Consider the following 26,293-nt stretch of genomic DNA (forward strand, 5'->3'; position numbering starts at 1 on the left):
CATCCTAAAGTCATTAAAACTGGTTGCAGATGTAAAAAAAAATAAACATACGCCAATGTTGTCATGGGAACCTATGGCAGTAGGATGCATTTAACCAATATTCTATAGACAAAGCCTCTATCCAACCATGTTGATGTTTTTAGGATTGACCCACCTACCAAAGCATAGTTGCAGCCCAGACTCTTAAGTGACTACAGACATTATTTGATCATTTTTTTCTCTTTTATTTGCTTCTTGTTAAAGTGGTTTCACATAAGAGTTTCACATTAACTGCACAGTCTTTATTTACCTGAGATGTTTGAGCAAATAAAACATATTTTTCCTTATAGAGGCAGCACACGCCTGAACTAAGTGTGCTATCGGTGAATTTTAGCAAAAAACGAGAACACAGAAGCAAAAGAACTTTTTTTTTAAGGTACAAGTGGGAACCGCCATGTTGTTAAGTGACTGAGAAATCCTGAAAGGCTAATCAAAAAACATGTCAAAGCAAACAGTACTTAAATCAAATACAAAAGGCACAGCACAAAGGACATGAGACACAATCGTAGCCAAAGAGCACCATAAATCCCAGCGTAGAATCAGTACTGTTAGAGTTCTGATTGATACCTCTACTGCTGTTCAGTTATTGCACTCTCAGTTTTCTCGAATCAAGTGTATTTTATTAATGCCTGACAAGAACAATGAAAATAATAAGGATGCTCTTTTTTTAACCCATTTTAAATTAATGCCATACATTTTTTTTTACCTTTCCAGAAGCAGTGCACACACAGCATCCAAATGTTCACGTCACACAATCCCTAAATTATTTCAGAGAAAACCAAAAGAATAAAAGTATTTTATTTAATCTGAGAAAAAAATTATATTTTTGGAGATGTTTAAAATTCATTTAAAACTCTTTGGACTATTGAGCTTATTTAGAAGCTACCAGAGGAGGTTTAGTTAGAGTTTGGTTAGGCACAGGATTATGTCAGCATTTCATTCGTTCTCTGAAGGCTTCTTTTTTTTCCCCCCTTGCGATCAAAGCCTGACATCAGTTTGTGAGGAACTCTCACAGCATTCCAAACCCTTCGGCATAAGTTATTGCCTTGAGGAGTCTTTCCCTCAGCTTTTCCTTGGAGGAGTACTCGGGAAGCAGCAGTGCATTGAAGCAGGTGTGGGACGTGGGTAACCTGCGTGAAAAAAAAAATTAAGAAGTGTTAAAGCATAGGATAGTCTCACAAACTAAAAAGATTCAGGTATCATCAGAGTTGGGCGGTCATACTATTACCTTTTTCATTTCTAATTGTATAAATTATTATTATTACTAAAATATAAGCAATGAGTAATGCGCTCCAGTCTGTCCGGCTGCTCTGCGTGAGCGAGCTGCCGGACTCAGGAGAACCGCGTCTCCCGGGAGATTTGTATCTCCAAGCGGCTTTGGGACGGCGTGTGAGCTGGCGGAGGCGACTATTGAATGCAGGAATGCCGCTCTGCACAGTCCAGAGAAACCTTTTAAACAATCGCGTGAATTTGTATTTCCAGTCGTATCCAGACAAAATAAAGGCTAATGTTATTCCCTGATATTTATGTGCAGCCATGGTGCACATTGTGGCATTGCCCGCCTTGATTTTAAGTGCATCCAGAGCTAAATGTTGTTGTTGGCACGTATTAGCCTAACCCTTCCTCCGGCTCCGTGCAGCTAAGAATAAAGCACTGGCCGCACATATTTAGAAAATTACAAGCGAACAGGCACTCAATAAATATCATAACAATACTAAAAACACATTTAGAAGATCATCTCACTCTAAGTCGCAGTTTTGATTGTTTACAATGAAACTTGCAATTTCTTCTTCTATGGCCGTTTCCGTTTTTTTAGATAGTTCTGCGCATGTCAAAAGAATTTGTTCCGACTGAAAGTGTGGCGTATGTGAACATTTGTCATAATCACATAAAGTTTTCCTGGGTCCATGTGCACAGTTCAATTCTTACCGATCTTTGATCCGATCAAAGATATTTTGCACATGTAACTGCAGCTACTGAGTTGATGATTAATTGTATACCTGTCTGTGTCAGAGCCGTTCTTGGCAATGATCATCTTCAGTTTGCCGAGACCGCCGACTGGAGCTCTGTCGGTGCCGGTGGTGAACTGGAGAAACAGTCTTTTCTGCTCATCGCTGAAGGAGTGAATAGTTTCCCAAAAATCCCTGTAACCGCAAAAATAAAGAAGGCAACCACTCATTTTCCTCATCTTTAAAACATAATATGCAAAGCAATGACCAGTGAGCTAAACCCAACAGGCGGTGACAAACAATGTTAATCTTGTTTGATGATAAAACAAACTGGAGCTAGGTCTGGTTCATCAACTATACACTGGAGGCTGGTTAAACAAGTTAGGAAGTCACTTTGACTTTGATGTAAAATGGTTCAAATGTGCAAGAATTATAAAGATACTTACAGTCTGGCATCATGGATTCTTCTAGTCTTTGTAGCTACATTTTAGATCAACTGTATTGCACGGAAATCTGTGAGTACCTGATTTTATTTTATATTGGACCTCAAAACTGACCTATCCAACAGTCATTTGGGGGCAGTGTTGCTCAAAACAAGCACCATTCATGTTGTAACCCTTGTGCTACCCTAGGCACTTTAACATTGGGACTTGGGTCATCAGAATCAGAATTCATTTATTGTCATATGCACAGCTTTTACACCGACATACGAAATTACTTCCAGTACAACCTGAACAAGATCAGACATACAACAGATACACATATGCAGTTCAGAGTTGACTAAGGCTGCAGCAATAAATGCGCTGCCTTACTAGGATGGGTGTAGATGGGTTACCAATGGGGAGGGTCTGGGTCATTGGTGACAAAAAAAAGTCGTATCTCAACACTGTTACTAACCCACTAGACAGTGCACTGAACCTTTTTTCTTCAATGATTTGTGATCTTCACTGGTGTCCATGGATTACATTAAATCTTTCCACCTTTGTCATGGTAGAGAACACGTCAATGTAAGGGTGGGGTCATCTAAGATAGCACAAGGCTTAAAAGGAACATCCTGCTTGTAACTCTGGTATTAGATTTTCACAAGCACCTTATTTTTCTTTTTTATTTATGTTTGTGCTTCTTCAGATTTGCCCTGCAGGGTGCTCTTTGTTCCAAATTAAAATGTGAACTGGTTTCAGTTAGACTGTTTACTTGACTCTTTGGCCCTTGAGATCTGAGGTGATCAACCTGTTTTCAATCACGTACGTTGAAATGTTGTCAAATTAAAATAAACACTACCTTACTAAAGTCAGCTTTATCAAAAATGGTGCAGAAGTGCTTTACATATAAATTCCATGGCTACATTAAAACACATAAACAAAAAATAATAACAGTATGAGACACTTGGTTGGGGAAAAAAAGGACAGGACTGCACCATTCAGTAATTTCTTAACTCCTTTATCTGGTAAAAACAAGATTTCTCCTGAACTAATACAAAAATGAAAAAAATATTCAAAAATAATGACACAGCTTAATTCTATGAATCATTGTTTTGGCACCTGAACCAAGGCGTTAAAAAGTGCTGGAGCAGCTAACTTGTTAAGTTTTAATTGTGTATTAGCATTTCCTTGCTGCTATAATCCTCTGACATTTTGAGCCTCAGAATTGAGACAGTAGAAAAAGCAGCTATTGTACAGGGAAACAATAAGGTCATTACTAGGTCAAAAAGCAAACTTCCACCCTGTTCTCTACAGTTTCTGGACGTACTTGATGACTTGGGTGTCTTTGGTGTAACCTCCATCATAATCAGTTGTCCTCTCAAGAGCCTCAAAATCAAGTTTCTGTAAAATCAAGATAGTAAATCACTGTTAACTAAAGAAAGCCACAATTGTTGGCTTAAAAACTACAGTACGAGCACTTTCTCACTCTGCTTCCACAGATCAGCAGCTCCACTTCTTCTGGTCGGAACAAATATTTCATGGGAGATTCACTGGTGACCATCAGAAACCCTTTCTTGAAAGCTTTGAATTGAGTTTCCACGCTGGTGTTCAGGATGTAATCGGCATACAGATCTACAAACTCCTGTTAGTTCAACAAAAACACAAAAAGAAGAAAGTTAAATACTTCCTAAACAAATAACTTGCTTTTTGTAGTAGTGAAGATTATGGATTTTTTCATTAACGCATGTGAACAAAAAGATTAAATTGAATAGATTGTTTTAAATGTTTTTTGGCTTTTAAATGCTTGACTCTTGACAACAAATGTAAAGACTTAAAAATAAAAGCATTGTTTGTATCTTCAACTTGTACGTCCAATTTCTTCTGACTAAATTCCAAGATTGAAAAGGTGCAAAAGTACTTTCCTGTACTGTGACAGACAATGTTTGCTCATAAACTTCATTCTGACTGAGGTCTGCAAACATAAATATCTGACCTGTCTGTTTGCCTTGGTAACAGCAATCTGATCTCCCTGCTCCTTCAAATCATACAGTATTGGATTTCCAAATAGATCTGTGTGCGATATCTGAAAAGTGAGCATCATGTCTTCTTCCACATTGCCCGTGTACTCCAGCAGCTCTTTCAGGCTTTGGTATAGAACCTGCAACACAAGCAAAGAGTTTCTGTCACTCTGTCACAAGAAAAGATTTGATTCTGTGGGAAAAATGTCAATAAATATCTTAAAAAACAAAAACAAAAATCCACTTGGGCTTGAAAACGTGCAAGATTATAGCTGCTGTACTGGATGTGAGTCTGACAGGTCCAAGAACGTCCCTTTCTTTCCCATCAGCTTCCTGTAGACAACCATAGGAAAATGAACGTCCAGGATGCAGTTGTTATAAATGGCAAGTCCCAGGACGATTCCAATGAGTGTGTACTGCGCTTCATTCTCCAGAGAGGAGGAGTTGAACCAGAACAGCTTTGTGTTGTCATCATAGGTGAACATTCCTGCAATGAAACAGGAAAGACACTCAAAGCAAATGTACAATCTGAAAGTATATCAGCCATAGACATTATACTTAAGATGACTCATTCATTCATCTCTAATCCAATCTTTTGAGCCTTCTGGACTATAAGAAGGAGGATCTCACAAGTACTTTAGCAAAACCTAAAGACGTACAGTCACCCTCAGGGTCTTGAAAGTTCATTAAAAAAAGGAATGACTAAAAAAAAGGTAAAACATTTTATAGACATACAATATTCATGTGAGGTTTTTCGACCGTAACATGCAATGGTGTGTCAGAGAAAAACAAAGCACATCAGCTCAAATTGCATTTTTCCTTCAAGCACGGTGGTGGAGGGTTAATGCTATGGGTTTGTAAATGTTATTTAAACCCACAAGTCCAGTATAGCCTGCAAACAATAAGGTGACTATGTTCTTCCACTTTAAATTAGACTATCATGCTGGCAAATTAGATGAAAGATTTCAAATATAACTGAATTGTGCGAAAACACAATGATCTGATGACACTAAGATTACTTAAAAAGACAATAAGGGAAGTGTAAGCACTGCTTCAACATAATTATGAGCTAAACATCTTAAAGAATAAAGCCACTTTGCAGAAGTGACTAGGAAAAGAATCCTTCAAGAATTATTGGACAAGCCAAAGAACCAAAACATTGTGATTTTAAGTTACTGATGTTGAGGAAGAACGCAAAACCTGCTGAGTCAAGATTATTCTATCCAGAAGCCTTACTTCTGGTTTGTTGTAGTTGTTTATTTCATCAAAACATCTGTGTCGCATCTGCAGGTAATCTGAGCAATTCGGTCATTTTTAACTGATTTGAACCAGATGACATTTCTGTGGCTTTTTATATACCCTAATATATCAAATCATAAAATTTAAAGATGACTAATCTTTTTCATCTTCATAGATTTTACCCTTCACATTAAACTTAATATTTTAACGTATTGGTTTTCAAGTTAGAATAACCAACAAATAAAGACTTCTATATACCAAAAAAACCACACTGATGAAAATTGTGCTTTTAACATGTTCTTGTGGCATTTTTTCTAATGATGAAATACCAATATATAAAACAAAAATTTAGCATAAATTGCATTTCTGAGGATTTCTGTATTCAAAGAAAAATTTATTCAAATTCTGAACCAGAGGCAGACGAAAAAATGCTGTTCGTAAAAGATTGTATTTGTAATGAATAAAATACGCTGGTTGGGCCTCAAGCTTCCTGCTCTGCACCATTTGTATGCATCCTCTTGCAGACAAATAGATCCACGTATGTCTTTGTTTTCCTCGTCTAAGCTGATATCTGGATCTAAACTGTATGGCTGGATAGCTGGAATATTGCTTGCCATTTTGTTGCACTGGTAATTTAGTTTGGGGATGTGAGGGGCTGTAAGATAGCGGGAGAGAGTGTAAACAGAGAGCTCTCAGCAACAGGGAAGGCAATGAAGGAAGGGTTGTTCCACACCAATAGTACCGCCCACAAGTCAAAGTCAGTATTTCTAATGAAATTCTTTTGCTCTGCAGAAACTGTCCATGGAAAAGATCTTTGATTTTGTCTAAAAACGGTATAATCATAAATAAAATAATCACTGGGAATGCTTTTACAATAGAACAAGAGATGATCAGAGTGGGACTTTCAACAAGTAACAGGTAAAATATTAATTTTTGGGAGTTTAAGCCCAACACTGGTTATCATACATTTCTAAGTCGATGAGTTGATGAATAATTGTACCAGTCTGTGTCAGAGCTGTTCTAGACGATGATCAAGGAGTAGGTCTTTAAATACTTTAACAATGCCATCCACTCATCCATCTTATATCCTAAATACTTCAAATTTAAAAAAACGCAGAAAAACGTTTAAAGTATTATTAAGTCTCACCAATGTCTGGATTAAAAATTTCCTCCAAAACCAACTGAAAGAACTCCTTTGAAACTCCTCCTTCATCTACGCCTTGCTCTCCCTCAAACTCAACAAAGAGCTGCTTCTTCAGGTCAGACGGGTTCTCCATGGAGATCATCTCTAGCTGTAGCACAGGAGGGAAGAAGGGTGATCGTCTTTTCATCCACTGAGCTGTCATTCAACACAAATGCAGCACAATCTCAGCACAGACTCACTCTGACGAGGGCGTCGTCGATGATGTGGTCTCTGCGAACCTTCAGCTTGAGATAGGGGTTGGGCTGCTGACCCTGGACCATACTGTACAAAGCTGTGAGGCGTCGCTCGCTGTACATGCTGATCCTGTTGTCATAATACAGCCCTTGGTTTTTGGTGATGGCACTGAGGATGAAAGGACAGCTCTGAAAAGAAAACTTTGTCTCAGCATCGACTTTGAAGAAGGTGAAGTCCTTGTCCATCTCAATCACGTCATTCAATGATTCATTGATGAAGTCCTCAAATGGGATGAGGGGTCTGATGCTATCTACTGTACGTACACCAAGCTCCTTCTCTAAAGGGTCCACTCTGGGGCCCTTCTTGTAGAGGCGCTCCTCACCCAAAAGCTCGTGCAGAGTTAATTCATCTGAATCAGAGTCTTCTTCATCCTCATCGTTGTGCTCCATGTCCACGTCCCCTCCAAGGATGCTCGCGTAGAACACTACCTTTAGACACTTGGTTGCAGCCACCACAGTTTCATCGTCGTTTACAAGGTTATCTGAGTCATATTCATTACTGACCACAGTGAAGGTTATGAGCTGCTGGAAGGTCTCCATCATACGGCGGAGGTGTGGGAGGCTGTACTTGGACCAGAGCTTTGAGAGGCGGGCAAGCGCGGTTACTGGTAGCTTGCTCATCGCTTTGCAGAACTGTGGTAAAGCCACTTCAAGGTACTCTGGACTGTGGAGGTTACTATTCTCCATCACTATGAGGAAGATGTTCAGATAGTCCGGGTTCGTTTCATACACATCCAGGTATTCCAGGTCCAGCTCCACGTTTGGAGTGAGGAAGATGAGAGCATTGACGAGGGCCGCCTCCACCTGGTCAATGGATAGAAGCTTGTCATACACTCTCCGAACGCTGTCCAGGTCTACTGCCACTTCACACGAGTCCAGGCCGCCATTTAGAGCTGGATCAGGCAGTGAAGCAGCAGAGGAGTCTTCTCCACTCTGCTGCTCTGCTGGTTTCACAGAATCAAGATTTTTGGTGGTGTCAAATTCATCCTTTCTGAAACTCTTCATGAGGGCATCAGAGTTGGAGAAAATCCTGCCAATGACGCGAACGAGAGCAGAATAATCTCCTTTTTCTTCACAGGAGGTCAGGATGCTACACACGGTGTGCTCAGTGAGGTAGTGAATATCTGAAACACCAAAGCAAACAGAAATCTTAAATACTGCTTGAACTGAGCGTACATAAAACTTAGTGTCTACCTTCAAAGTACCTGAGAAATCCTCAGTGCTCATCTTATTACCCATCTCCACGTTGTCTGCTCTCAACTTGATGGAAGGATAATAATCGCAGAGTTTGGCGTTAGCCTTAAAGAGGTCGAGAGCTTTGGCAGCTGCTGCGTTTTTGTCCAAGGGTTGAAAACCCTGAAAGGATGCGCAGAACTCATTTGTGCAGCTGGTGTTTCCACAGCCTTCAGTCAACTGCTGAAAGTACCGCTCTATTAGCTTCTTAGCAGTCGCTCTGTTCCTGAGAGATTAAAAACACGAGTCAAACTGACTGCTCTGACACAACGAGCAAAACAAATGAGCTTAGGTTCTATAAAAAAAATAGATATTTTACAATCAGTACTCCAGGGTCATAAAGAAAAAAAAGTCAAAACTGAACACTAAGACTTACATTCGGCTGGATTCAGGTTACTTCTTCAGATGAGAGGGCAGTACTCTGCAAAGGCAGTTGAGCAACACTGAGTTAGTTCATACCAGAGTTGTGCAAGATACTTCCAAACTGATATTCATCCCTTACAATACAATCATCTTAGAATTGTAAGGTGCGACATAACGCAGAGTATTTCATATTTACATGAGGGGTTTGGGGATGTAATGCAGACTTTTTGTAATGCATCCAACACTGGTTCATAACTGTATATGAGAACTGGACCGAGAGAGGGTGACGTCACCCATCGAAAATGGTCTACTTCCGGGTTCAACGGAATTAAGTCAATTCAGCCGCTATTATTTGGCAATACAGACACTTATGTTGGAGCCATAGGTATAGCCATGAGTATAGCTGTCAGAAGCCGGAGCTCTGTCTCTTCCTCTGGTCACCAGTGGGAACCGTCTCCAGAGTTCTGAGTGCACTTTCTCTCCACCCACCTGTCTTCCAGTTGCAATCACTCACAGTATACTTAAGCACTGCACTGAGCCTCACTCAGTGCAAAGTATTGTTTGTGCCACTCTGCCTGCATTACCGAGCGTTGGATCCTGACACAATCTTCTGATTTCCTGACTCCAACACTCTTTGACTCCGGTTGCCTGCCCCAAATCTCGTTTGGATCTTGTTTCTTATCTGATGGTCCCATGTTCATTATTGACCCTGCCTGCCTGACCCTGATTTAGCTATGTGGAATTTGAGCTGAGCTAATTAACCTGCTGCAATTGGAACCAGCTGTTCACCTGTTTTGTGTCAATAGCCTGTTTTTTTTATTTTTTTTACTGAGTACTGATAATAAAGCTACTGTACTTGTACCTCTGCCAGTCCCTTTTATGGTTATTTGGTTTTGTTAGAGTGAATTTTGAACACTTGTTACCCTAATTTGATTCAGTTCAATCAAAGCAACATTTTGTAAAATATACTACAGGCAGTAACACATTGTATCTAGAGAATGGTGTTAGCAATGAGAGCCCTAAAACAGTTGTGTTTTAGACATCATCCATAGATGGCATTCAGCAAGAAAACAAAACGTTTTTCTCAATTCTCTAAAAAAAAGGAGAGAGAAATAACTTTTTTTCATATAGGGGGGATTCCTTTTCTGTTTAGAGATCTAGATAAGTTTGGTGACAGGTTGGGTTAGTTTTAAATTTCAGTCAATAACTCATTAAACTGACTGATCTGAGGCTGAAAATAAGTGAACGACTCTACCCTCAAGAAAGAGGCATAATTTTTTGCAGTCCATGTAATTGACTTGAAGCTTTCGCGTCGTCTTCCCCTCCAAAGTCAGTGACCGCTGTGTGGTCGCTTCAGAGGTATTTATATGCCCCCAGTTGCTCCGCGTTCTGACCTGTGGTTTCGTGTGGGTGACTGTGCAGAATCTCAGCGGCTCTGAGGCAGCTGCTGCCCGCTCACTCCTCGCTTTCCGGCCGCGCCCACTCACCAACAGCGAGCCGCTGTCCACAAAAGCCGGGAATCGGACCACAGACTGTCGGGGCGACGAGGTGGAAATGCTGTTAGTTTTTTTTAGTCAGGGACAAACAACCTCTTCTACCATCTTGTAAACAAGACCGTGACACATCCCAGCATGCAGCGCGGCGCTGTCAAACGTCATGTAGCCCCTCTAACCTCGAGCCCCCAAAAAGGCAAGATTGCTGTGAGAAAAAAGTAAGATTTGAGAGGGTTTTAGTATGAAAATGACATCTTCACATTTGACAAAACGTCACTGATTTTGCAAATATTTACTTTTTATTTTATACATAACATGTTCTTTCCAAAAAATCAGAATATGATGGATAAGTGTGTTGATTTCCATACTTCCATTCAAAAATCAAACTTTCAGAATATATCTATTCAGGACCCACTGTTAAATTGATTTCAAGTATGTGCTTATTTTTACATAGTAAAAATGGACCCAAACTGATGGCAGCAGCCTTAAAAGCACCATGAGGACCTCCAGCCTGTGCTGCAACTGGTCTCCACTGCAGCTGGGCGCGCTTCTCCACCTGTTTTGTACTTTGTGTTGCCTTGTGTAGTTTTTGTGGTTTTGTGTTCAGGCCCACTCTGTGTAGTCTTTTGTTTGTAGTTATGTTTAAGTGAAGCTGTAGAGGTGAACTGACTTTTTCTTCATGTCTCTTGTGTACCTCTTTAGGCGGCCGGTCAAGGAGCCTTTCTCTCTCTCTCTATATATATATATATATAAATCCCAGTGCCATCGTTTGAATTTAAAAATTATATACATATATTTTTTTTTTAACTCAAATGGGAAATATTAAACAAAATAAGATTCAGCACAAGCTGTAGTTTTGAGCAAAATCACCTGAAAGCTGATTGTAGAAAACAATAAATTCCACTAGATGGCAGTAGAGCCGTTCAGAGAAACCTCTTTTCCATGTCTGAAATCGTTCAACACTTTGAGTCATACAGAAAGAAGGAACTTGAGAGGGAATTTACTTTTTTCAAAACTACAGTTTCACATTCTTAATTGCTGCTGTACTGCAGAGCAGGGGCCCTACTTGTTTATTTATTCGATCTTAAATCACATTTTAATGATTTAACTGCTTGGCCAAGCGAACAAACAAAGCTCAGCGCCAAATTCAAAAGTAAAAACAACAACAACTGAAATCTACGAATGAAATCTAACACTCATGCTAAAGGCGGAAAAGTTAACACTTGAGAGAAAGAAAAAGTGTGTTCTTTGAGATTTGTTTTCAAAATGTCAAATTCAGTCAGTCCTATCTGTGTCTTGAGCGATGGGATCAGGTGACTCCATCACTCCAAGTGTATCTATCTTTTCAGAGTACACAGTTCAATTCTCCAATCATCATAGGATCAATGGATTTCCATCACACCCGACCTAGATAAACATAAATGAACATTACATTTGCTTGCATGGACTTAATTCTTTTTTTTTTATATCTTTCGACCCCTATCTGTTCCCTTACATTGTTGTGTCCCACAGGCATAGTGATGAAAGTAACTTTTGATGCATTACAAATCCAATAAAGTAATATTGTAAGGTAATAAATTACTTTTGCATTAAAAGTAACAAGTGTTCTATTAGGTGTTGCAGAGAGGAAATAACTTTATTAGCTTTTTATGACTGATCTAGGTACAAGGCAGAATTGAAAAACAATCAAAAAAGAAGATCTGCAGGACTTTCTAATATTGAAACCCTTGTGCTATCCTAGGCACTTTACCATTGGGAGTTGGGTCATCTAGACCCACTAGACAGTGTGCTGAACCTTTTTTCTTCAATGATTTGTGATCTTCACTGGTGTCCATGGATTACATGAAATCTTTCCACCTTTATCCACCTTTGTCATGGTAGGGAGAACACGTCAATGTAAGGGTGGGGTCATCTAAGATAGCACAAGGGTTAAGCAGCTGTAAAAACCTCCCAACACACAAACACCACAGAAAAAAACACACAGAGAATCCAAGAAATGAGCAGACAAACAAACAAATGATCTTATGCATCTGGAAAACTCATATGACTTGAAGTCTTGACCAATTCACTTTACTATCTTGTTTATGTGCTTTGTAGTTGTTGTCGATTATTATTGTAAACTTCATTAAACTACAATTTACATCTGATGTTGCTGTGGTTATGAAATGACAATGCTCCCAGAAGGTCCAGGATTGAATTTTGTATGTATGAAATCACAAGTAAATCTGTATTTGTCTCTTCAACCCCGTCACCTTCTTCAACCCTGTTGTGTTTGTTTCAACCATGTTATACAAGTCAGATCATATTTAAAATAAATAAATAAAAAAATAAATAAAAAATTTGTTGGCTTTTATTTAAATTATGATAAGTATCTTAAATTCTGTATTTTGGATTGCAAATCTGAGAAATTGCATATTTCAGGAAAATGACAGTGAATTTCACCTGTTAGGTACATTTTATGATTTTAAAGAAACAAACTGTTGTTTAGGAGAAATGTTCAGATTGAAATGGTTGAATTAGGGGAAATGTGATTAATTTCAAAACATTTTCATTATAATATTCACAGAGATTCATGAACATTTTGTCATGACCAGTAGACGAGGAACACCCAGTTGCTGAAACCCGGGAGGAGAACACAGGTAAGGAGTACGGTAAGTAATAAGGTTTATTTTGATCCGCTGTGGTCGGGAGTCTTGGCGTGGCTGGAGGTTCTAGCGAAGTTAGGGTTCGTGGCGTGGCTGGAGATCTTGGCGAGTTCAGGATTCGTGGCGTGGCTGGAAGATCTGACGTGGATTGATTCTCTCAGGAGATTCAGGAATGTAGCGGCTGCTCGTGGAAGCATCTGAGTCTGGTGACTCTCGTGGCATGAAGTCCTGAGACAGAAAAACAAGGTTAACGAGGAACCAAAACGTGGAAGGCAGACATGAGCCTAAAGGTTAGACTAAGCACCATCAGGGGCAATGAACTGGCAAAGAATGCTGGAGCTGGGTCTCCTCATTTAGAGCAGAGGCTTGATGAGGTGAGTAGTCACAGCTGGTGGAGTCAGGAGCAGAGCAGAGAGGGGAGGGGGAGGAGAACAGCCAGAGGCACCATGACACATTTACTTCAATCACAACTAGAAATAAAGAACATTTATGGCTGAGATGGCAAAATGTTTCTTATGACTCTCATTTTTATGATTCTCATTCCCAATAACTTAGAATATATTTAAAAGGAGACATTTTGGTTAAAAAAATCACAACTTTTTCATGTCAGATGGGAAACATTTTCTTGGAATGACTCGGCTGTGTTTGAACAAATATGGATAACTTTGAAAACAGTTCAAACATGTTTTGGAGCTTTAGTAGGCTACATCACAAGTTTGTGCAGTCAGCATGGTACTAGCTTGAAATAGCGGCACAATAAATGAAATAACCCCAAGCACAATATTAGTTGTGCCACTGGAGAATGTCGAAATAACTAAATCAGTGCCAAGATCCTAAACATTATGTACTTGGGGGAATTTCAGTAGTTCCTTTGCTTTAGAGCCACTTAAAGTAAAAATTAGCACTACTAACCCCGCTTTGCCCTAATGTTAAATGTTGAGGGCGCTCTGAACAGTTTCCATAAATCATAACTCTTTATGGTTTTATCTTTCAGGTTCAGCTGGAGGTTTCCTGCTCAGGTAAGATGCTCAAGGTGTTTTATCTAATTATAACCAGCTCATTACTCAGATTATCTTCCTTTTATTGTTTATGCCAGTGACCTGCAGCCTTTTTGTGGTCAAGAATCCTCACCCGCCTTCCAGTAAGTTACCCTACTTTTTGCTTTTATCAGTTATGACAATTTATTCTGGAAATGTCAGACTTTAAGAAACTCAACTGGAAATGCTTATTTTGTGGCTTGTTTTTTTAATCAAAATTTTGCGAATTTTTCTTTGTTTTTCAAGGATTTGTCTTTCTTTAGACATCTGCACTGACATTGCAACTGCAGGAGTTATCGCTGCTGCCAACTTAAGCAGTTCTCTGCTCCTCCCGTGGATGGTCTAGAAATGGAGAAGTGGAGGCTGCAGATGTGCACGAAGGTTTTACGCTCCTCCATCCAACCAGGCATAGGTTCAGATCGAAATGGAGGAAAAAGGAAGAGGCAAAACATCCCAGTGACTGAAAACAATAGAAGAGTTTTTCTTTTTCCTTGTCGTCAGATTTTGTTTTTATTTAAACGCAGCTTAATGTAAAGATGAAGCAGTGATCCACCGGAACATGAAGACTTGTAGAGTCCACTAGAAAACATCATCATTTTGTCTGCGGCTGAGGGACGTTTAGTTGACTCAGACTGCACCAGAAGAGACTGATGAAGCATGAAGTATTGGTGTCTGAAACCAACACGGTAGTACAAAAAGACTGTTTTCTCTTGCAGCAAATGTTTTTTACTGTTTTGTGAGTTTTCTGTGAACCAAGTATCAAATCAAATCTTAGCTGTTTTTTTGTTTTTCTTTTTTCACGGTGAAATTAACAACTATTTGATCAGTAATTTGTACGGGTGTCTATCAGCAAGAGTCTGGCGATACGATACGTAACCCGATACGCGCCCAACGATACTATACATATCTTGATATTGTACCGGAACACATTTTCCTTTTTTTTAATAGTATGACTTAGAAAAAAATCTTCCTGAATATTTATACACAAGCACTGCAACTTTAACTCATATAGAAGTTGCTTTTACCAAAGCAAACTCAGTGCTTTTATTTTGGTAACCTAAAATATATGTGTTCTTAAAGGGAGTAATCAACATTGTCTGATTTTTTCAATGAAATAAACAATTTTTTTTGAATGCTTTAACCAATAAGGTTCTTATTGGATCATAAAAGGAGATTAAAAATATTTAAAAGTAATTAACTCATAAAAACATGAAAATAATGACAATCCTACTCACTAAAAATAGAATAAAAAGAAAAAAGTATAAAAGTAGTAAAAGTAGTTGACCATTCAGTGACTCTTCATCATGCCCCCTCCCCTCCCAGCTGCATTGATAAAAGGAGTTGTAAAAAGTCAAACACTGCCTGTGTTTTATGTCATCACGGTCTGCATTCTGTGCCTGAATAATTTCAATCATGTGCTTTTTAATTTAGTTATTGTCAAACACATTCACGCGTTGTTGTTTTTTCTGGTTAGCAACCTGTCACCTAGCAACATAAAAATGCCCACATCCAAAGCTTGGTCCAAACACCTTCCCCTTGTCCTGAAGAACACCAACAGCCTTCAACACAGAAAATGTCCTTCCATTTTTACTGAGAAACTGAGGGGGGAGGTGAAACATCAGAACAGATCCTGACAAGTGGTTTTATTATGAAAGCAAAACTTTTTTACTTTTATACTATAAAGTAACATAAAATATTATAAATACTTTTATATTTATAAGATTGGAGGAACCATCATCTTGCCAATTCTCATCAGAAATGTTAGTGAATCCAAAGATTTTTGAATATCTCACATTGTTTTTTTTTATCTGGTTTTATACTGGTCATGCCCCCCTACCCCACCATCTGAAGGAGTCATGTGAAAAATTCCACCATAAAATGTTAAATTATCGTGCAATATCCTTTAAACTTTTATGATTCTTTTCATAGGTTTTGTCTCAAAATTTCCCAAACTGTAAAACATATTTACATTTGTGTCCAGCATAAAAAAACTGCATTAAAATCCAACCAGTTACACATACGTTTGTATTTATTCCCAAATGTTGAAGTTAGAACAAATCAGACAAGTTTCTTATATGACAGTTTCAGCAGAACCAAAACAAAGATTGGAGGAATATTTGATTTGCAAATTTTTGTGTGTTTATTTGGTCGCTGTTCATCGTTCTTTTAGGTAAAGGAAGGAAATGTTCAAGTAAAAGACGTACAACCAACTTCAAACTTACACCCAAAACATGACTGAAGTGAAGAAAATCAACAAGGAAAAATGTTTTGTTTTATCTTTTAGATCTTGATAAGACAAGCAGTGTTACCCTCCAACATTTTGGGTGTGTCCTCTGAGCAAGGCAGCATGTTATCAGGGATGATAAAACAAAACCCTTGAACTAATAGGTAAATCATTGTTAAATTTCAAATCCTTCATGTCACTTTTGATACATTTTCAAGCGGTTTCTTTGGTTCAGAATTAAAAGTAGAATTTGTAGAATCTCAGGGAACATCTGCAGATGTGGCCCCACCTTAAAATATCATCTATATGGCTGGGTAGCTCGGTTGGGCAGGTGAAGGATTGCCACACAGGAATCCAGGATCGATTCTCGGGGGGGGGGGGTCCCTTTCTTGTTCATATGTGCAACTGCACAGGTGAAGAAATTGGATTAAAAAAAAACATTATAGGCCTCATAAAAATGTCAATCTCACAAGGAAAATTAGAAGTCTTTGGCTTTTGTTTCTAAGTTAAAAAACAAAACAAAAAAATAAATTCAGGTAATTTCAGAGTAGCTTCAATCTTCTGCAGAGCCTCACTCTTCTCTGCTCTCTGCCGCCACCTAGTGGTGAAACATCCACATTACAGCTAGATCAGCAGAAGTGTCCGCTCTGTCTGAGACTCTGGTCCATGAAGGTGAACACAGCCCAGGTCCTTGATGATAAAACCCCAGAAAGATCCACAGATCAGGAAATAATGTCAGTGTTCCACAGGCCAACTGTTCTCTGGTCATCATCAAGACCTTGATGTTCTTTGTGTTGACAGTCTCATAGTAAGATCTGAGATTTGTTGATCTGTTCGTCTTTGTGACAATGACACAGGAGTGCAATCTAATCATAGGTAATAGGAAAATCATTGTTAAATTTCCAATTCTTCCTGTCACTTTTGATATATTTTCAAGTGTTTTATTTGGTTCAAAATTTAAAAGTAGAATTTGTAGAATCTCAGGGAACATCTGCAGATGTGGCCCCACCTTAAAATATCATCTATATGGCTGGTTAGCTCGGTTGGTAAGGTGAAAAGGAATCCAGGAATCGATTCTTGGGGGACTCCGACAGAGCGTCCGGCGGAGTCTGAGATCTGCACCCAGTAGTCAGACTCCGACCTCTAAAGGAGATGAAGAGCAGCAGCTAGAGGATGCGGGAGTCATCACTATCTCTGAGGCTGCTCCTGTAAAGTGCAGCCATGGTCAGTCTTCTGAAGGTATGGCAGTGCTCACTGTGTGCTGAGGCCAAAGAGTATTTTTAAAATCTCAATGCAAAAAGAATCTCAGAATGAAACGATCAAACCGGCTCATTGGGGACATTTTGTTTAACAAAGAAATAGAAGTATTTCAATGAATCCTCTTTATGGGACATAAATCCTGCAGCTTCGGCTCTCAGTCGCATTTTGAACTTTAGTAAGCTTTTAGGATTCCTTTTCTTTTGCTTCCCAATGCATATATCCACAGCAAAGAACAGTTACTGAGACAGAGGGACTCGTCCACGTTCAGGTCCGGGCAGAAGGGAAGGGAAGCGGCTCAGATGTTGAGCAGGAGGAGAGGTGGATTCAGAGGACGATGCTCAAAGAGCCACAAATGGAGGATCATCAGATTTTGAGCTTGGGGTGCTGATGAAAGGGCAGCACCCATGTCAGACTTGATCTAAAACACGCCCACAAGAAGGTGTCTTCTGAGTTCTGGACAACAGCCTAGATATAAAGAATAGGAGGATGGCAGTGATTGTTTGAAGGGATGTGTTTTGTGATCTTCAGCTATGAAGGAGCAGACTTGAGAGGCTGAATGAGGCGATAAAGGAGGTTGGAGAGTCTGAAGCTGTGCAGAAATCTGCTCAATGTCTTCACTTTGTCTTTAATCATCAGCAAGTTTTAAAAATCCCAGAAGTTCCAAAAACAAAGCAGGACCTTGAATAGACATGGTAAGGAGAGACTGTCAGTGTTTTCAGTCCTTTAATAGTCAACTCCAAATTGGATTTGGAGAAAAAAAAAAGCAATAACTACTCTTCTTCAAGCCTTCATTGAATTTCACCAATTCTTTCATTTATTTTCATAAACACCAGGATCACAATTGAAGACATAAAACAAGTGTAAATAAAAATGGAATGAAATCCTTTTGGTTTATTTTTGTCATAAAGTATAAGAACTTCTTTCATTTCTTCAACGAATACCGTCATGACAGGAAAACTTAATGAATCCTGGACAGAAGTTCTAGATGTTAGAACGTGTCCTTTTAGAAATGGCGAGTCAGCAAACAGAGGCTTTCTTTCATTGTTTTCTTGTCAGCATAGAAAGAAACCAAGCCAGAGTTTGTGCAGAGGAACGCGTGGAAGTGGTCGGGCCTCGCTTTGGAAAACTGTGCAACGCAAAGAACAGACTGAAGCGTACCCGAGGAATGCAGCGTATGTGAAAAGAATAGCAGAGTAAGGAAACGTTTCAACTGAAAATGTCTAAAAAAAACACAAAAACAGATTAAGATCCAGCATGAAGGGCAGATTTATAAACTCTATTCCAGTGTTAAGGCACGTCATGTGACTCGCATCAAACTGCTCTTTGGCAAATACTTTGGTTTGCTAACATATACAAAAATAACCATGTAAGAAAGTTATTTGCAGGTAAAACAAAAAGATCCTCTTCTTTGCATAGAACTGTAGATGTTTTGTACTTTCAAAGTGCAAATAAAAGTGTTAAGACATAAAAACAAAACAGCTGTGGATGAATGTGGACCAGGACAGGCAGGAAAAAAAAGATTTTAGATCAAGAAATGCTTAAATAAAGCTTCAGAAGAACCGGTTTACCGCTGAAGGTCACACAAAGCAACCTTTTGACAAATAAAATCAACGTTTTTCTTAAGAGTAAACTAAGTTTGTTTAAAGATAAAGGCAGATTGCAGCTTAGTTTAGCTTCAGATTGGGATGAAATAGAGATATAAAAGTGAGACAAGTGTTTTGCTGAAAAAAAAAAGAGATTTTTAGTGATTAGTTTATTTCAACGTGTGCTTACGGTTGGTCCTAAGTTCCTAAACTTGAGCGTCTAGCTAACGGTGGCAGTCTAATGAACGTGCAGAAGCGTTTTCGGAACAGAAGTGCAGAACTACAAACTAAAAGTTAGCTTAGAAAACTCCGCTAGCTGTTCTAGATCACATTAAAATCATATTTAGGTTCCAAACATGAATCCATAGACAGATTAACCAGCAGGTTCAGAAATATGTCCTCAAGTCCCTCAAGCTTTAGTTTGTCTGCTGATGAGGTATTTTAATCCGAAAGCAGAAACTGCTTTTTCTCAGCCCCAAACCTAAAAAAGTGAGAAACATTTATTTTTACGTCACTGCTGTATTCATCTGAGCGAAAAGCAGCTCTTCTATAGATGGTGACTGAAAACTCAACTTCACCAAAAAACAAACAAAAAACGGATTAGAAGCCTAAAAAACACTTTATAAAAGAAATTCTGGTCATCAAAGTGATCTGAAATCAGAACGTATCCAATAACATGACATTTAGACATTTAGAACAGTAAGGCAGACCCTTATTATAAATACCAAGTTACATATTGCAATATTTCCAAAGGAATCTAGGCTTGATGGCATTTATCTGCATAGATCTTGGCAAATTCTATAGACAGACAATCTTCGATGACTCAAGTCTAGTTTCAACACATTTTTAACTATTATAGAATTGTACTTATCTCTGGTAAATAAACAGCCAAAAATGTAAAACTATAAGTACTTAGGAACTTCAGTGAGTCACCAGATCTGTGTTCATATCAACCTCAACACTGACCTAACCAGATTCTGAACAGTAAATTCAACAGAAATACTCAACCGGACTCAAGAAAAATAAAAAAAAAATAACAGAGAAACATAAAATAGCATAGCTCCTGGCTAAGGGGGGGAACTCATGACACAATATGCATCAAATATAAAGATATGTGTCGATTGAAACAGAGAAAATGCTCAGTTTGTGATCCAGCAGCAATGTAAGACGTGTGTTCAAACTTTGGAATGTCCTGCGTAGAAATGCTCAAACACACTTAGAGGAGAAACAGGAAAGCTTCCTCTGTCTGTGAGCTGAAGCAGCCTCTGGTCCAGGCCCTGATGGCCCTAGAACAGCCTCTGGTCCAGGACCTGATGGCCCTAGAACAGCCTCTGGTCCAGGCCCTGATGGCCCTAGAACAGCCTCTGGTCCAGGCCCTGATGGCCCTAGAACAGCCTCTGGTCCAGGCCCTGATGGCCCTAGAACAGCCTCTGGTCCAGGCCCTGATGGCCCTAGAACAGCCTCTGGTCCAGGCCCTGATGGCCCTAGAACAGCCTCTGGTCCAGGCCCTGATGGCCCTAGAACAGCCTCTGGTCCAGGCCCTGATGGCCCTAGAACAGCCTCTGGTCCAGGCCCTGATGGCCCTAGAACAGCCTCTGGTCCAGGCCCTGATGGCCCTAGAACAGCCTCTGGTCCAGGACCTGATGGCCCTAGAACAGCCTCTGGTCCAGGCCCTGATGGCCCTAGAACAGCCTCTGGTCCAGGCCCTGATGGCCCTAGAACAGCCTCTGGTCCAGGCCCTGATGGCCCTAGAACAGCCTCTGGTCCAGGCCCTGATGGCCCTAGAACAGCCTCTGGTCCAGGCCCTGATGGCCCTAGAACAGCCTCTGGTCCAGGCCCTGATGGCCCTAGAACAGCCTCTGGTCCAGGCCCTGATGGCCCTAGAACAGCCTCTGGTCCAGGCCCTGATGGCCCTAGAACAGCCTCTGGTCCAGGACCTGATGGCCCTAGAACAGCCTCTGGTCCAGGCCCTGATGGCCCTAGAACAGCCTCTGGTCCAGGCCCTGATGGCCCTAGAACAGCCTCTGGTCCAGGCCCTGATGGCCCTAGAACAGCCTCTGGTCCAGGCCCTGATGGCCCTAGAACAGCCTCTGGTCCAGGCCCTGATGGCCCTAGAACAGCCTCTGGTCCAGGCCCTGATGGCCCTAGAACAGCCTCTGGTCCAGGCCCTGATGGCCCTAGAACAGCCTCTGGTCCAGGAACCTGGTGAGGAGGAGAACAAGCTTCTCTGCTCAGCTTCCAAACCTGATTGAGTCTTGAGATGAATGAAGCTTTGCAGAAAAGCCCCTTCAGAAAGGAAAACAAATAAAAAAGGCAGTTCGACCTCTCCCAAATCTCAAAAATAGTCCGCTTTACGTTACAAATATAAAGTACCTTTGTGTATATTTTATAAAAGATTTAATTGAAAAATACAATAAAATTAGATTTTAAAAAACTATTGTGCAAACTGGAGAACGGCTGAGATCCCTCCAGACATCATACTGCCGTGTAGAGCTCCGCCTCCGCCGTCGTCCCGCGTGAGCAGGGAGGAGTCTGCTCACAGCTGAGCGCCGTCTCTGAACTCCTCACGTATGTGACGCACGGTGGGGCTCTGCTGGGGGGCAGGTTCAGCTGCACCCTGTCCATCTGGGTGGAGGGCACCCAGCTCGGGTCTGAGGGGTCTTTGGTTGAAGCAGGTTGCAGCTCCTCTGAGAGCAGAGGATCATTTTTGGCGCCCAACTCTTTCAGACTGGATGAGTGAGGATCAGGGGGGTGGGCCGGACCCTGCTGGACGCTCTCTGCTCCTGCTCGCTTGGCAGGAGCCTCCGTGCCCCTCTGGTCCTTCTGGGTGCAGTTTTGGGGTTTGCCGACGGGCAGAGAGGGCTGTCTGGGGCTGAGCCACGACCCCATCTTGACCCTGCTCAGGCTCAGAATGTTCCTGCGAGTGTCGGCAGGAAGTTTATCCAGCTGCCGTCCGACTTGCACGGGGTTTGGAAACAGCGTGCTGTGACACGCCCTGTAGAAGTATCTGCAAGATAAAACAGAGGCAGACGTGAGCCCCGCTCCAACCATCAGCGCCAGACCCAAGCATCTGGTTTCAGCAACGGCACCCATCCAAAATATTTGGGGGCCATCATGTGTTCCAACTCATCTGGAAGGGGGGAGCGTACCGGGGCAGCAGCGCAGCCACAGGCGCGATGGTGCACAGCAGGTAAAAGACGGGGTCCTGCAACAGCCTTTGGATGGTCCAGTAGGGGTTGGAGGGGGGGTAGCAGGTGGGGCAGGAGGCGTTGTAGCACAGAGCCACGGTGAAGAACAGGGCTACACTGAAGGCTATAGACAGGCAGTTCATCCAGGTCTACAGAGGAGGGAAGCAAGGACAGGTTCTCATCTGTTTGACACAACCGAAACATTCAGAACTGACCTGTCTGAGCCAAACACCTGAGACTCACCTGGGACTTCCACGGTTTCTAATGTAAAGGGTGTGGAAAGGTACCAACACTTCAGTCTGTTTATTGGTTGATTTGTCAATCAATTGTTTAAATGAAATAGTTGTAGATTCTCTGGCGTTCACGTCGACTCAGCAGCTCACCATTTTTTCGGTGCGTTTTTCCAAGAAAAATTAAACCCAGATCATTTTAAAGGTTCAGGATGTCATGCTTCTCTTTGAGAACCATGAACACGATTGTGACACGCACCTGGAAACTACAGTTCACACTGAATTAAATGTTCATTTAAAGAATAAGAACAAGCGAAAGTGAGCGTCTGTCAGTGCACTTTTGCTTAAAGCAGAGATTTTTACTTTGACCAACTCTGCAAAAAAGAAAATCCACTCCGATCATCTTTTGATCGGATTTCAAAGCGTTCCCAGCGGTCTTTTAGTAATGATTGTGGCGTTTTTAGCCAAAATCCAAAAACCTGTGTTGTTTTCTAGGACATAGTTTCTGCAGAGCGGCAGGAGTTCATCAGAAATTCACCTCTGAGCAACAACGTTTGTTGGGAAGTGAGCCTTCCTCCACTTCCAGTCATCCATCTGTTAACACTAACACTTGATCCATTTGTGAGCGAGGCAGGAAGCTTGTTGCTCGCCCCGACCATTTCAAACAGCATTTTATTGGTCTGCTCCTAATTCTTAATTCTTCTCAACAGGAAATAATCAGAAATGTCATTTTAATGTTGATATCCTTTACATATCTCCTCCATCAAAAGAAAAATGCCACAAGAAGATGTAAAAACCCAATTTTCATTGGAGTGAGACCATAATTAACCACAAAAAAAAGAAATAAAAAAATCTGCCAATAGGGTAAATTTCTAAGAATTCAGATTTTTAGAGAAAAAAAAGTTGTTTTTAGGACGTTTCCTCAAACTGAGATTTTATTAATGAAAAAGTTTCTTAATAAGATTATTTTTCTTGCAAGACAGAAAAAAATACATTTTTTCTTGACTTTCTTAAAGTTGAATTTTTGCAGTCTGCACAGTTCAACGTGAGAAACAACTGTTTTTTCTGGATGGAAATGAAGAAATACAGACGGTTTGTGTCTGAGGGCATTTCTGTCCATGTTTGTGGTTTCCACACGTCGGTCATAAAGTAACGATGGAAACGACGAAGGTGATGCTCTCCAGATCACTGAATATGAGGACAAACTGGAGATAAAAATGCTTCAGTTCTCACAGTGATTTGTCTTAAAGTCCAAGGAAACTACATTTGGACAGACAGGGTTTTCAGGGGTCCCCAAATCCAGGCCCCGAGGGCCGGTGTCCTACAGGTTTCCAAAATACAGCCGAAGGTGCAGCTGAATCGCGGTACCTTATCAAAATGTCTTTAATAAAATAAAATAAACACAAAGAAAAAGTATTTTATGATCTTTTATATTCCTAACTCATCAGTGTTTTATCAGGGCCTGTTTGGATGAACAGAGAGCTGAAATCATGGAGATGGTAATTGCTTTTAGATCAGTTAATGAGGGCAATTTCTCACGGCACACTTGACCATCTCTCACGGCACACTAGTGTGCCGCGGCACACTGGTTGAAAAACACTGAGCTAGAGCACACGTCTGTAGATAAACAAACTAAAAGAGCAGTTGAGCAAACAGCTGTACTTTCTAGACTGTGTGAAAACCTCACTGAGCTCAGACTGAGGGTTCTTTACAATGCTATGGTTCTCCAGCAAGCAGGGGGGTATTCCAGAAAGCACGTTTAAACTAGCCTGACTTTAACCCTGAACTCTGGCTGAAGTCGCCTGAACTTGCTTACCGGTACTCTGGGTATGTCGGTTCCAAAAGACCGGATATGAGTTAGCGTAATTAAGCTCGACTTTTCCGGAGTCACCATGGAAACGCGTGAAGAAAATAAAGAAAGCGCTATACTTCAGTGAGACGGAGTCGGAGATTTTAATGACGCCGCAGAAAATTATACGTCCATTAAAAAGGAATACAGCTGCAGCTGGAGAAAAATAACAGACAAAGAAGCACAAGTTTCTATCCCAGTTCTATTTTCATTGTGAGATATATATATATATATATATATATATATATATATATATATATATATATATATATATATATATATATATATATATATATATATATATATATATAAAAAGCTTATCCAACTTAAATTAATTACTTCAATTGGTAACAAGTTATTGAGTTAAATTTATTTGCCCTAATTTCTTATGTCTATCCAACTCAATATTTTTTTACAACTCCAATTTACATAATTTAACTAAATCTCATATTACTCGAATTCAATTCAATGTTTTTCCATCTTATCAACTCCCCTAAGTTTGAACCTGCAGATATATTCATTTTTATAACATTAAAATAAATGAAACAAAATGGATTCACATCATGAATCATGATGTTTTTTTTACCATTTCTCTGACTTAAACATTACATCACTAAACAGTAGGGCTGATAAATAATCTCATCATCCTCTCCGTCCCTCTCACTCATGGTGCTCAAAGAATTAAATATAACTGGATAAAATTACTCAGCAAAACACAGTAAAACAGCTACACAACTAAACACATTTAAACACTTAAACCCCAATACGTCCAGACAGGCAAAGGGAATGGTATCCCACAATTCCTTGCGCTGCCAAAGTTGACTGAACTCAGAATAATGATTTATCTGAACTGAAGCAAATAATTAAGTTAGATTAATGTAAAAAAGTTTCTCTTTCCAACATCCATATGTGGTCTTATCACCCTCTCACGATGGAAAAAGTATTATCTGAGCTTCTTCATCCACTAAATCATCTTCAAATGGACACTGCATGCTGCTTCACCTCTTTGAAAACAAACTAACCTTCAACTAAACCTGCTCCAGACCGGGTTATGTTCAGAGCATGAGTTGCTATGGCGACTTGACATACCCTGAAACATACCTCCATTTTTGGAACTGAAAGCTGAAGTTATCAACTTCCTTAGCCTCAAACTTACCGTGGTAACTAGCATAACCTGCTTTCTGACATAATGATGCCTGAGAAGGAATGCTGGGAATGAAATGACCAGGTGATTTGGGAGGAGTGGACTGTCAGCAGAACAACTTGAGAGGAAAAACAAAGACCCACTCTGAAGAAAATCCTGTTTTTTTGTGTTCTTAACATGTTTTTGTGGCATTTTCTTATGATCGAGGACATGTAGAAAGCAAATGAAAGAAATGCCATTTGGAAAGAAACTTGAAGCTGTGACATAAAAGCTCCAAACAAGCGGGCAGCTCTGCTCCATTCTGATGACAACTAAATCCATGCACGCCTTTTTTTTTCTCAAAATCATAATTTAAAAGACCACTGGGAACACTTTTAAAAAAGATCAAAAGATGAGAAAAGGTGATCCTTTCAGGTCACATGAGCTGCAGCTGTAAATGAACCAGCAGGAGAAAACCAGCTTCTTACCCAAGTCTTGGTCTCGATGCCCAAATGCAGCAGGATGGTGAGTAAAGCAATGGTTGTGATGGGAGTTCCCCATGTAAACAGATCCACATCCGAGTCAGTGTAGGCCTGCGTGGGGTGGGGGCACAAACATGGAAGGATAAAGACCACGAGTGAGCGCTAAAACCGCTAAAACACAGCAGTCTGATGAAAACGGAAGCAGACTCACAAAGTAAGGGATGAAGAAGCAGACCAGACTTTGGTAGAAGGCGTCAATCATGTTCATCCAGAACATGTATGGCTTATATTCCTGCAGGAAAAATCCACATTTTCACACTAAACATCTGTAAGCTTATTTAGATTTGATGCCCTTCAGCTCGGACTCTAACAAAGGCAGCGTTTTTTTTTCTTTCCCCCCAGAGTAATATATTAAACCACGAGACTTCTTTGATTTACTAAGTCTGGTAAGGCTATGGAGTCAGTAATTGTTGGTTTTT

The 26,293-nt window shown here is 40.3% G+C and overlaps 2 protein-coding genes across 5 annotated transcripts in view; both read right to left on the reverse strand.

Moving 5' to 3' along the window:
- Positions 1–200: 200 nt before the first annotated feature.
- Positions 201–10,470, reverse strand: ube3a (ubiquitin protein ligase E3A). Of its 4 annotated transcripts, none has more exons than XM_011474419.4 (11): positions 10,188–10,470; positions 8,714–8,758; positions 8,310–8,563; positions 7,051–8,228; positions 6,815–6,959; positions 4,710–4,915; positions 4,404–4,568; positions 3,897–4,052; positions 3,738–3,811; positions 2,040–2,183; positions 201–1,169 (listed from the first exon to the last, which is right to left on the reverse strand). In XM_011474419.4, coding segments are annotated over exons 2-11 (2,445 nt in total). In that variant the 5' UTR covers positions 8,716–8,758; positions 10,188–10,470; the 3' UTR covers positions 201–1,048. The 4 variants fall into 4 exon arrangements, with proteins under 4 accessions (XP_011472721.1, XP_020558307.1, XP_078802774.1 ...); XM_020702648.3 differs by having other exon boundaries at positions 10,095–10,333; XM_078946648.1 differs by having other exon boundaries at positions 9,956–10,325.
- Positions 10,471–21,324: 10,854 nt separating this feature from the next.
- Positions 21,325–26,293, reverse strand: part of atp10a (ATPase phospholipid transporting 10A) — a 50,973-nt gene continuing 46,004 nt past the window's right edge. The window contains exons 18-21 of the mRNA XM_004068298.5: positions 26,026–26,106; positions 25,821–25,925; positions 22,092–22,279; positions 21,325–21,949 (exon numbers count right to left, since the gene is read on the reverse strand). Of these exons, the coding sequence (XP_004068346.1) occupies positions 21,418–21,949; positions 22,092–22,279; positions 25,821–25,925; positions 26,026–26,106 (906 nt within the window). The 3' untranslated portion in view covers positions 21,325–21,417. The remainder of the gene's footprint in view (positions 21,950–22,091; positions 22,280–25,820; positions 25,926–26,025; positions 26,107–26,293) is intronic.

Source organism: Oryzias latipes, chromosome 4 (assembly GCF_053564925.1).
Source record: "Oryzias latipes strain Hd-rR chromosome 4, Olatipes_Hd-rR_3.1".
In the NCBI taxonomy this organism is placed as follows: Eukaryota; Metazoa; Chordata; class Actinopteri; order Beloniformes; family Adrianichthyidae; genus Oryzias; species Oryzias latipes.

Excerpts from the sequence above, each read along its gene's own strand:
- ube3a (XM_011474419.4), bottom strand. Across the intron at positions 8,229-8,309 it reads GAGCACTGAGGATTTCTCAG|ATATTCACTACCTCACTGAG; the intron begins GTACTTTGAAGG and ends TTGGTGTTTCAG. Across the intron at positions 3,812-3,896 it reads TGCTGATCTGTGGAAGCAGA|AAACTTGATTTTGAGGCTCT; the intron begins GTGAGAAAGTGC and ends TTGATTTTACAG.